This window comes from Chrysemys picta, chromosome 7 (assembly GCF_011386835.1).
Source record: "Chrysemys picta bellii isolate R12L10 chromosome 7, ASM1138683v2, whole genome shotgun sequence".
In the NCBI taxonomy this organism is placed as follows: Eukaryota; Metazoa; Chordata; order Testudines; family Emydidae; genus Chrysemys; species Chrysemys picta.
In genome coordinates this window covers 27,524,954-27,536,655 of record NC_088797.1, presented here as the reverse complement: position 1 = coordinate 27,536,655, position 11,702 = coordinate 27,524,954, and the positions used below count along the sequence as shown (strand labels likewise).

The 11,702-nt window shown below is 39.9% G+C and overlaps 1 protein-coding gene across 2 annotated transcripts; it reads right to left on the bottom strand.

The window, feature by feature from the left end:
* Positions 1 to 2,269: 2,269 nt before the first annotated feature.
* Positions 2,270 to 9,886, bottom strand: SELENOK (selenoprotein K). Of its 2 annotated transcripts, XM_065551029.1 has the most exons (6): positions 9,739 to 9,886; positions 8,163 to 8,253; positions 6,785 to 6,865; positions 5,871 to 5,960; positions 4,022 to 4,085; positions 2,270 to 2,494 (listed from the first exon to the last, which is right to left on the bottom strand). In XM_065551029.1, the coding sequence occupies exons 1-5, from the start codon at positions 9,755 to 9,757 to the stop codon at positions 4,031 to 4,033; spliced, it is 336 nt and encodes a 111-aa protein (XP_065407101.1). In that variant the 5' UTR covers positions 9,758 to 9,886; the 3' UTR covers positions 2,270 to 2,494; positions 4,022 to 4,030. The 2 variants fall into 2 exon arrangements, with proteins under 2 accessions (XP_065407101.1, XP_065407102.1); XM_065551030.1 differs by lacking the exon at positions 4,022 to 4,085.
* Between the last annotated feature and the right edge of the window lie 1,816 nt (positions 9,887 to 11,702).

Here is an 11,702-nt window from a genome sequence, read left to right as displayed (position 1 = left end):
GCGAGGTTCGGCGAGCAGCGCAGCGCAGCGCAGCGCCCCGCGCACTGCCCCTCCCCGCGTTCACAGGGGGAAGTCAGGCCTGGCCCATGGCTCCAGCAGCGGCTTAGGCCTCCCCCTCCCGGGGCACATGCACAAGGCACCCACCCCCTCCAACAGAGTCTCAGTTCCCTCCTGCAGCCCACAGGGCCAACTGTCACCGTCTCCCCTTTACTGAGTTATCGGAGTAACAGCAATGATTATTCCCTCCTCCCCCAATTTATAATTTTGCGAGGGTTGAATAGTTTGCAGAACAAGATCATGAAGAGATAAGAGGACAGATACTGTCACATCCCCATTGACCACCCTGTCCTAGCTTGGCAGCATTTACCTCTGGAAGCAGAATATGCAATGCTACCATAACTTGAAGGATAGAACAGCACTGTATGGGGAAGGCGGGTGATAGTGTTCATCTGTAAAGCTATATGTGTCAAAGAAGTTAGAAAATTATAGCAGTCCCTCAAGTTGGAAACATTTGCTGAAAATTTGAAATTGCACATGCAAACCCTCAGCTCTTAACTGTTCAAAGTCTAATCCCTTCAAAAGTCCAGAGTACTCCATACTATTTATTTAGGAAAACATACTATTTATTTAGAAAACTCATCAAGCTAATGTAGAAAGCTACCTTTCTTAGAAACTGCATATAGAATTCAGACAGTTTTTTTTATATTATGCTTATTTCCCCCAGAAGCATGGTTATTCTGTGCACATTATGCAATATTAAAACATTAACTACCTACATGTGCATCACTCCACCTGTTTTCCATTGTGGGAAGGAATTTTTATGGACAACAGGATTTTTTTTTTTAAAAGGGTAATCTCGATCTAAACCAATAGATAGGTTTTTCTTGTTACAAGAGACAGTGTTTAAAAAGAAATCTAGAAAGGAAGTCCAATACAGACAGGAACTTTGCTTTAAATGCCTATAAATCATAGTTCTGAACTACAGGAAGGGCTGGTTTTGCCATTCGATGACCATGGCATAATCAAATAAACAATGAATTTATACTACTCTAAGGTATAGCTTCAGTTGTTACAATAATTAACTGCCTCAGAAGCTTAGAAAAAAGTTCAAATTAATAAACAATCTCACAATAATACATAAGGCATCTGATCCTGATTTGGCCAGGTACACCTCTACCCAGATATAACGCTGTCCTCGGGAGCCAAAAAAATATTACCGTATTATAGATGAAACCGCGTTATATCAAACTTGCTTTAATCCGCCAGAGTGCGCAGCCCCCCCCCCGGAGCACTGCTTTACCGCGTTATATCCAAATTTGTGTTATTGGGTCAGAGGTGTACTTAAATGTGTTCCTAACTTTGAGCCCATTAGAAGTCCCTTTGAAATCAACAGGAACACTAACATGTTGAATCAGGAACTAAATAACAAGATGGTCAGTATATTCAGTCTGAGGATATAGATGAAAGTGGTAAAACTGGAAGAACAAAATTTACACACGACTTGGGAGAAGTTTTTTCCTCCCCCCTCCCATAGTAATATATCTGTATTTATTCTTTAGCCTGTTTTCACTGTGAAGAAAAAAAAACTTTTCACATGTTTGAACAATACCAAGTACAATGGAGCTCCTCCCTGAGTAGCATTTTAAAATGGGAGTATGTCAAAATGCACTACAGAACTTTTGGTGCAAGTAGCAGGGTCCACATGGCCAGTTAGTGGCCTATATATTCACACCCTGCCCACTAACTGTAGACAAGCCCTCAGGTGAAGTCTAGAAGTTGTTTAGCCCATCACAGGCACAGATGTTAGAAGATAAATATTCTGCATATCCAGTTAGTAGGCATTTTTTTGGTGTGTGAAAAGGAAACAGTATAAAAAGTTGCATGAAAAAGGGTCTCAAAAATAGTAAAAGGTTAAAAAGAGGTAACATTTTTAGACTACATAATGACCACTGCAGAAATATAAGAAATGGAAAGGAAAACGCTGTCGGTTTCTATTAAGATACAATAGTAGATCTGAAATGTGCCAAGAAATGCCCCTTCTTAAAGTTTGTCCCTTGTGTCATCTTCTGTAACAAATGCTAAAAGGTGTCATGTGAATGAATTTTCTTTGGTCATGAATGTACTTACAGTATTATTAACAGAATTATTTTAATAGTTCTTATTAACCAAGGATGAAAAGAGTCAATGTTTTGCAAAGCCAAATATATTTGCTTATTACTTTGCCACGGCAATAAAATATTCACAAACTATACAAAAACGCTTTGAGACAGACAGTAAAACATGTGCATTTAATAACACTGCACTTCAGTTACACTGGATCCTGGAAGAAGGAATTCCCAGCACAACTTCATTATCTGCTTAATTGCAGAGCAGTTTCCATTAGACATACACATTCACAACATTCAAACTTGTTTGGTCCATCATCTAATGCTTCTTCCCTTCAGTCTTGCAAATGTGTAAGTCCAGTTGCCTGCCCTAAGAAGCAGGCATTTACCTACAAATAAATGGTAAAATAAGTTTTTGTTTGCTCTACTATTTTGCATTTATACTACATAAAGCAGCCATTTTAAACAAATGAAATAGACTTTAGATCTATGAATTGCTAAGTACAGTGTGTGACATTCTGTACCTTGGGGGAGTGCCCTGTAATGCCCACATTCCTCATTTAGATAGCATTGTGATCTTGCATATAAAGCAGGCCGTGTGAGGTATCAGGGGAAAGGTTATGATCTGCTGAAAGTTATTTTTCTATCCATACATGGATATGAAGTTATGAGAATTGCGTTGTATGGTTCTCACTAAAACATGCTGTAAGTTGGGGAATCAGCCAGATATTCGCTCCCCAGAGACAACAGCAAGGAAAGTAACCAATGCCTGGGTGGGGTGTCAAACAACCCATCAACAGCCATTGTCCAGCAAGGGAGTTACAATTCAGTGATTCACCTGCATAAGGCCACACCAGGGGAACTGCTCAACCCTGCCTGGGGATTCAGGGCTTGTCTACACTGGCACTTTACAGCGCTGCAACTTTCTCGCTCAGGGGTGTGAAATAACACCCCCGTGAGCACCACAAGTTTCAGCGCTGTAAAGTGCCAGTGTAGACAGTGCACTAGCGCTGGTAGCTATTCCCCTCATGGAAGTGGGTTTTTTATAGTGCTGGGAGAGCTCTCTCCCAGCGCTATGCCAGCGCTACACAGACACGTTAAAGTGCTGGCATGTCCTTAGCAATGCCCACCAGAAATGCCTGGACTTGTGTTGTCCTACCACATCAACAAAGGGTAAGAAACAGAACAGTGGCCACATGCTTGGCCTTTCTCCTGCCCCCACCTATGCTGCAAGCAACAAGGACACTGAGAAGACTTAAGAGTCCAAGAGAGGAGACTGGCCCAGGTTTCAAGGGTGAAATCTGTGTACTATGAACTGCAATATTCAGTGGGGTGAGAAAAATAGCTTAATCTAGATGTTGCCCAGTCTAATAGGGTTGAGAGCTTGGACTGCGTGCTTATATTTTCTTTTCTTTTTGTAACTAACTCTGACTTTTTGCCTATCTTTTGTAGTCAATACATTTGTTTAACTGTTTATTTTTACCAATGAGTTTGTATGAAGTGTGTGTGGCAAAACCGCTCAGGGTTGCAAAGGCTGGTGTATATCCACTTTCCATTGAAGAAGTGGTGAACCACTTAATAAATTTGCACAGTGCTGAGAACTGTGGGGGATTTGTCTGGTGCCTTTCTCTGTGTGATTCATGAGTGGTTCTGGGAGCATTCATGCAATCTAGCAGGATGGGGGGCTCCACATGCTGTTGTGCTGACTGATGACAGCGTCTGGAGGGGTTTGCTGCTTGTCACTAGCAAAGCATTTTGAGAGACAGCCCAGGATGGGAAGTTAAGGGGGCACAGTGGTCCCACAGTCCCAGTTTGCTCCTTGGGAATCCCGTCACACAGTGCTGTAGAGATTTTTTTTTTTTTTTTAAATATAGCCACCATTTCTGAGGTATGCCAAAAATGTTCAAGTTGTCTACCTCTGAGCATTATAAATATAGTTCATGATGCTGTGGTACAAGAGAACTGTTGTTCACTTCTTCTCTAATTGAAACAAAAAGAAACCCAAAAATTATATTTACCAAATCAAAAAATACAAAACTGAATAAACTTCACGTACCAAAGGGTCTAAAAAAATGGAAATGCAGTTGTAAGAAAGACTAACATTTACTGGTTCTAGAACCAGAACTGTTTCCCACATTTAGTTTTTAAACCAGGAATTACCGGACGTTTGGTTCATATCTATCTATCTTATCACTAAAGAAAAAAATTTAAGATGATGTTCATTCATATTAAAAAATTGGTCATTAATAAATTCAACATAAATTGGCAAAATAAAGCCATTCAAAATATTACAGCTTATCTAGAAAAAAAAACATTTTGTTTTATGTGTTAAATGGAAAAGAAACTTCTCACTCTTTAAAACTAATTACTTTAGAAAATCTTCTATTAACCATATACAGATTTGCTAATCACCAAATAAAAGCAGCACTACACACCCGTCTTTACTTTTACGTAACATTCTACCACGGCTTTTTACAGTGTTTTTTTTTTTTTTTTTTTTAAGATAATATTTTATTTCTGGAGAAGTTTCATTGTCCAATTGTTTTATAACTGTATAAATACAGGATTAGATCAGACATACAACAGCAAGATTAAATTTGATTTGCAAGTGTTTGTAACAGTCATACTGAATTAAGATACCATTTTTAGCTATAGGATCACACAACTGTAGGATGTTTGGGATAAAATTATATTAAGCCTTTAAAGTAATTTTTCTAACTATTTTTGTTATGCTAGATTATAATTATGTGTAGAAATTTACATGGTAATGTAATTGTAATAAAAAATTATGAAAGGGTACAGAGACCAGGCAGGTTTTTTATTCATATTAGGGAACAGGGGTTTAACTACCCAGCCAGAACACATCTTTTAAACAAGACTGTCACATTACATGGTCCACAGTGGCCACCCAAACAGTGTTAAAAACATTTTAGCTAGAAACTGATTAAAGTAAGTTTACAGATGCCCTACTAAAACCAGTAAATGCCTCAGGTTTGACAGAATAGGTACTGCACAGGCAGCAGGAGCGGAAGCTTCCCTCAATGCCCCACCCATGTGCTTCAACCCTGATATGAAAACAACAAGGAGTCTGGTGGCACCTTAAAGACTAACAGATTTATTTGGGCATAAGCTTTCGTGAGTAAAAACCTCACTTCTTCGGATGGCAGACAACTTTAATGGTGAGAGGAGAGTTTAGTCTCTATTGCCCAATCAATCCTCCATCCCTTTGCTGAGACAGCCTATAAAATTGGCAATCAGTGCTAACTGTTGTGGTGGTGATGTAAAGTGGATGCTCATCTAAGGGGATACAGATGAAATGAGTTTGATCTCTCACAGACCACCAGATAGCCATTTGATACTGGGACGCTTCACTCCCTTGTTGATCTGAATGGGACTGAAATCATGAATCAGAAAGGTATAAAGCTCTATTTTACATTTCCAATCACACCCCAGCAAATCTAATTATATTATTTACCTCTCTCTCATTGCCTAGAGAAAGATGTATCAAAAAACTGTTTAAGGGATTCTTGTGGAAGTTCACCATTTCTGAACCAGAACTATAGCAAGAAGTCTATAAATGTACTCCTTTTTGTGCTATCATGTAGTTTTCTGATTCTCTTGACTTTTCTTTTATTTATTTTTAATAACTTTTGCAAGAGCAGGGTAAAATTCCCCATTATGAATTTTACCTGTAAGTTTAGTTCTTATTAGAACTTTCTTCAAAAGCAATGGAAGTCTTAAGTGTGATATAAACTTGTAAGTTACCTTCCTCATCCTCCTCCAGCCATGGGTGGTGGACTGGGACCTCCACCGTGATTTATCCGACCCATTCTACGGCGAGGATTTCCTGGAGGCCTAATTAGAGAGTGGGGAAAACATCAGTAAATACTGTCCATCACTATGCAACTATGACAATGGTCTCCATCTGGTGCAAATACACTGTTCCTAAGTTCCCATTCCAACAGCCTGCACCTTTTTTGTACTACAAGTGTCTGACTGCTAAAAACAAAGAGCCGAATTGACCCCTTCCATGTGAAAAGCTACAGGAGGAAGCTTTTGACAAGAAAATCGCCACAAGAATTCCCTGGTGAAGACTGCTCCAAATTACCCCAACCCTTCAGAAGTAAAGTTGCCCTTAAATTGGCAGATATCAGGGGATGCATAAGAAGCTAGGACCATCCATGAAGAGATCCTGACTCCCATTCTGTGACAGAGACTGCTTATAGGTCCAGACTTTTTATAGTCTGGGGGAAAAAAAAAAAGGCATATATAGGAAGGTATATATCTTAGTATTTATGGGCACATTAACCTAACTTCCACGAGGAATGGAGGGCTTAAGGTCTATGTGTAGGTTAAAGGTCTAACCCATGAATATATTATAAGAGAAAGATTTCAGCCAAATAAAACCAAGAAAAATGTAAAATACCTTCCATGACATACATTTGGAAAATGCTGTTAAATATAAGTTAGGATTTGTATTCTTGCATTTTAGGCTATGCAACAGATAGAGAATGATGATCTTATATTATAGAAAGTTACATATGTCTTAAATTTCTTGGTCTGACTTCTCAATTTGTTCTTAATTAAAGCATCACAACTCTAATCAGTTTATTCTAAAACATTCTCCTCACATATAAAAACAATTAATCTACACATATGAAGTTGAAGAAAAGCAATACCCTCTTCCATCATCATATCTTGAGTTTGAGGAAGATATACAACCTCTTCTTCTCAAATCTGGCTTAACAAGGCTCTGGAAGCTAAAAATAAAGGAAACAAGAGTGATATGTGTTGAATGCTAGAAATTAACAGTTTTCCAGCAATGCTGGACTATATAGCAAAACACTGGATGCAAAAGCAATAACTGATGTTCAATAATGGAAGTACTGTACATTAGCACCAGAAAGCATACTTGGATAATACTATTTTTCAAATTACTTGTTACTTCTGAATAAGAGGAGATCAGAAATTCTATTTCTAACTACTGATTAATGGGTCAAAAATTGAGTAAAGAGTTTAAATAATTCCGAATTGATTTAAGATTGAAATAAACCTGAGTTGAATACTAAGCATTATCCAGGGGTAGGCAACCTATGGCACATGTGCCAAAGACGGCACGCGAGCTGATTTTCAGTGGCACTCACACTGCCCGGGTCCTGTCCACCAGTCCGGGGGGGCTCTGCATTTTAATTTAATTTTAAATGAAGCTTCTTAAACCTTTTAAAAACCTTATTTACTTTACATACAACAATAGTTTAGTTATATATTATAGACTTATAGAAAGAGACCTAAAAATGTTAAAATGTAATACTGGCACACAAAACCTTAAATTAGAGTGAATAAATGAAGATTCGGCACACCACTTCTGAAAGGTTGCCAACCCGTGCACTATACAATATGTTCTGTATCTACTTGCATACATTCTAGCTTCTCTAACTGCAAGATGTGCATAAAAGTCAAACCTGGAATTTAAACAGTAAAAAGCATAAGTGAAGTCTGCAGAAGTGTCATTCAGTCTTCTAATTTACTTGGAGTTGAGACAGAATCTAAACTTGATTTACGCATGCATGAAGTAAATCGTGATTACCACTCTGCAGTTATTTTTATGCCAGCTAGAAGCTACTGACCTAGGCATTGCTGCCCCAAGGTTTGTTGATACGCTTATTTGACTGAGTACTCAAAACAATTCTACCAAAACATATACCCTTCAATAACTATTTAGAGAATTAGAAGTGATCATGACTAAAATGATCAATATTTAGGTGATAGCAGCTGTGATATATTAAAATCCAGTGGTAACAAGATAGTATCAGTTTTCTCACAGCTTTTTAAATTCATACAGAATATTTTTTTAAAGCCATCCAATCTGCTGCATGAAATGGAAAAGAAGAAAGACCTAACATGCTCAGGGAACTACCGTGGACATTTGCAACAAAGGAGTAGGACTATAATATTGCTCTGCAAAATATGTAATTTTTTGTGTTTGTTTCTGCATGGCAAATGACTAGTTGCTACATTTGGTAACTTGACAATACTAAACATTACATGACTACTCACAATAAAACCACAAAATCTGCTATGCCCCAGAAGAAATCTGTTATAAATGACAAACTCCAAGGAGCCCGACTCTGGGTATCCAACACTTGTCCTAGAACATATAGGATACAGTAAATACATTAAAATGCCATCAGTGATATGAATAAATTCCATTGTATTATGTGTTACATGAAAAAAGTATTCATCAGCTACCAGTGATATTTAAAAATATCAGCAAATATCACAAACAGTGAATCAGCAAATGGCAGGAAGAAAATACATTTTACAAATATTGTCACTGGCAAGTTTCTTTTCCTGTAATTACATTACACGTTTGTATAAATAAAACTGCACAAGCTGAATCATTTATAGAAAGTGAACCACCACCATCAAAATTGCACTGCATACAAGGTAAATTAACAATGAGGAACAATTCTGTTTTTATGTTCCATACGTAGCAGTATTTTTACTTAGAAAACCACTATCTGCTATCAAAATACATTTACCAAAGTTTCTATTATTTTTCTGGTCTGAGTTAGAGATAAGCCTGAGCTACACAATTTAGTTCCAGCTCGTAGCTTCCTCAAGACTGGTGGGGTTTAGATATCATGTGCAAATCTGGCCCATCAAAGTAAATAGCAAAACTCTTATTGACTTCAATGGGGCCAGCATTTCACCCGTGGCATTTTGGTCCAGGCCAGTCTTTAGTCTAGACTAATAGTAACTGGCTACAAATGTACTATACAGGGGCTAATACCAAGTCTATTCTATGACAGGCTCATAAAGTCTAACAAAGAGGTTTACTAAATATTAACCATTATAGAAGGAAGGCTAACTGCAAGTTAGAAATGAAGGGTTGAGGGCTAAGTTGTAAAGTTTCTAATTCTTGTTAGTGACTTTGCCATGTGACATTAGCAAGATGAATGTTTCTTATTATTGTCTCCAGATTTTGGGAGGTAAGGATGCCTCTCAAATTAACATGCCTCAAGATAGGAAATACCGAACAGTAGTGCCAGATAAGTTTGTGAGAGTCAGATAAAGCAGGTTCTTGCCTATGGCCTCTGCTTCATAATTACGTGTGTCTACTTTAATAATGACACAGTAAAGAAGAGACCGTGTCCCATCTACATGCAACACGAGTACATTTCTCTCTAACCAGAGAGGAAAGGTTGAAGTCTGGCTACGTTTCACAGCTCATCACTTTACGTTAAATGGTAGGAAGATGTTCAAACAGGAGGCACAGCAGGGCACAAAAACACTTTGATTCCCTGACACCTGGACCCTTGTTTTCGTCTGCAGGTCCCCGCGAGTGCGAGCCAGCCCCCGCCAGGCAGCAGCCCAGCGCCCTCCACTTGACTCAGTAGCGGTGCCTGGGCTGTACAGACCCCGAGATGAAGAGAAGGGGCGGGGGGGGGGGGAGCTGCGGGCGGGTCCCACTCCAAGAGCGTTCCCCCCTGCCCTGGCCCAGGATGAGCCCCCCCTGCACCAGGAACAAACCCCCCAGCCCCACCGACTCCTCAGCCCCCCCCCTCCATCCCGGCTTCCCAGCGCCCCCTCACCCCCGCGCCTCACACGCCCGGCCGCCCCTACGCCTCACCGTTCGAAATGTAAACCATGGCCGCCCCTCCGCGCACCGCTGTCGTGTCACAACTCGCCACTTCCGGGCAGGACTTGTTCCTGGGCGGCTACTGAGCATGCACCCGCGAACCGAGCATGCGCAGTAACTCTTGCAGAAGGCGCTGCCCTGACCTAAAGTAAAATAAAAATGAGGGAGGGAGGAAGGGAGAGCGATTAAAGGGGGCGGGGGTAGAGGAGGAGGCCAGTCAAGGGGGGATGCGGTACAATTGGCTCGTGCAGAGAGTCCACCAAGCTGTGTGCAGAGGAGGAGACAGTCAAGAGAAACAGGGAGGGCAAGGGGAAGGTGGGAGGCTAGACGATGAGAAGGGGAAACCCCAGGTTAGGGAGGGGCAGAAGGAATACAAATTTCTGCAAAAGGGGTGAGAGCATTCTGTAGTGAAATATCAGAGGGGTAGCTGTGTTAGTCTGAATCTGTAAAAAGCAACAGAGGGTCCTGTGGCACCTTTAAGACTAACAGAAGTATTGGGAGCATAAGCTTTTGTGGGTAAGAACCTCACTTCTTCAGATGCAAGTAATGGAAATGATTTCCATTACTTGCATCTGAAGAAGTGAGGTTCTTACCCACGAAAGCTTATGCTCCCAATAAAAACAACAAAGAGTCTGGTGGCACCTTAAAGACTAACAGATTTATTTGGGCATAAGCTTTCGTGAGTAAAAACCTCACTTCTTCGGATGCGAAGTGAGGTTTTTACTCACGAAAGCTTATGCCCAAATAAATCTGTTAGTCTTTAAGGTGCCACCAGACTCTTTGTTGTTTTTGTAGATACAGACTAACACGGCTACCCCCTGATACTATGCTCCCAATACTTCTGTTAGTCTCAAAGGTGCCACAGGACCCTCTGTTACATTCTGTAGTGGTTGCCCAGATGGCGGAGGGGAGGGCGTCAGTGGCTGGTGTTTCTCTGTGGACGGTCCCCTCTCCAGAGCTGCGAAAGGAACAGGGTGGTCCAATACCTAGCTAAGGCATCTCTTCTTCATCGGAAAGGATGTACTGAGTGGCCAAAGGAGCCTTGAATCAGTGAAATAATTTACAAACACACCGTCCTAAACATTTTCATAATTATCATACGTGTTTCTGGTGTTTAAAAGAATCCCTTGTCCGTGTGCGTTGGCGTAACTTGTTTATGTATAAATTAATCTTAATAAATTGCCATCTCACAAATTAATCTTATTGGCTGTTGAATGATGCTCTGTTAACTGTACTCTAGACCATATGTAATTTCACTCCTAACATGTATTTATTTTAACACCTGTATTTTTATTACTCTTATTGTCCTTAGCACATGATCATTTACCTTGGTTAACAATGCATATCTATGTCATTGTGTTATTTAATTTATGGTTTGAATAGGATAGTAAAAATTGATGCTGCTAGCTAAGCAATCACATTTCGAAGTTTTTATTATAACACTTTCTATCTTTATATGATTTTGCAATTTACACATTTTAATTAAAATTTATATTTTCTTTCTTCTATAGCACAAGTTTATTCTTTGTCATCACATGACTTCAATACTATCTAATTTTTTGGTCTGTTGTCATGACCTTTTTCATTCCCATTGATCCAGGAGTGATGACTGCTTTTCTTCACCTTTATTTTTCCCCTCTCTTCAGTAGGTTAGTACTTTTTCACATGTCACCACTTGTGTGACCATCTTACTCCCCAAATATTCACTAAGGGCACTGTAACAGAGTGGCTTGCCCTATGGGCTGGAGATAGGGTGACCAGACAGCAAATGTGAAAAATTGGGAGGGGGTGGGGGGTATTAGGAGCCTATATAAGAAAAAGATCCCCAAATTGGGACTGTCCCTATAAAATTGGGACATCTGGTCACCCTAGCTGGAGAGCATGAGGCTAAGCCAACCTGATTACAGAATGATTCCACCTGAGGGGAATCAGGCACATTCCCCACAAGAGGTAGA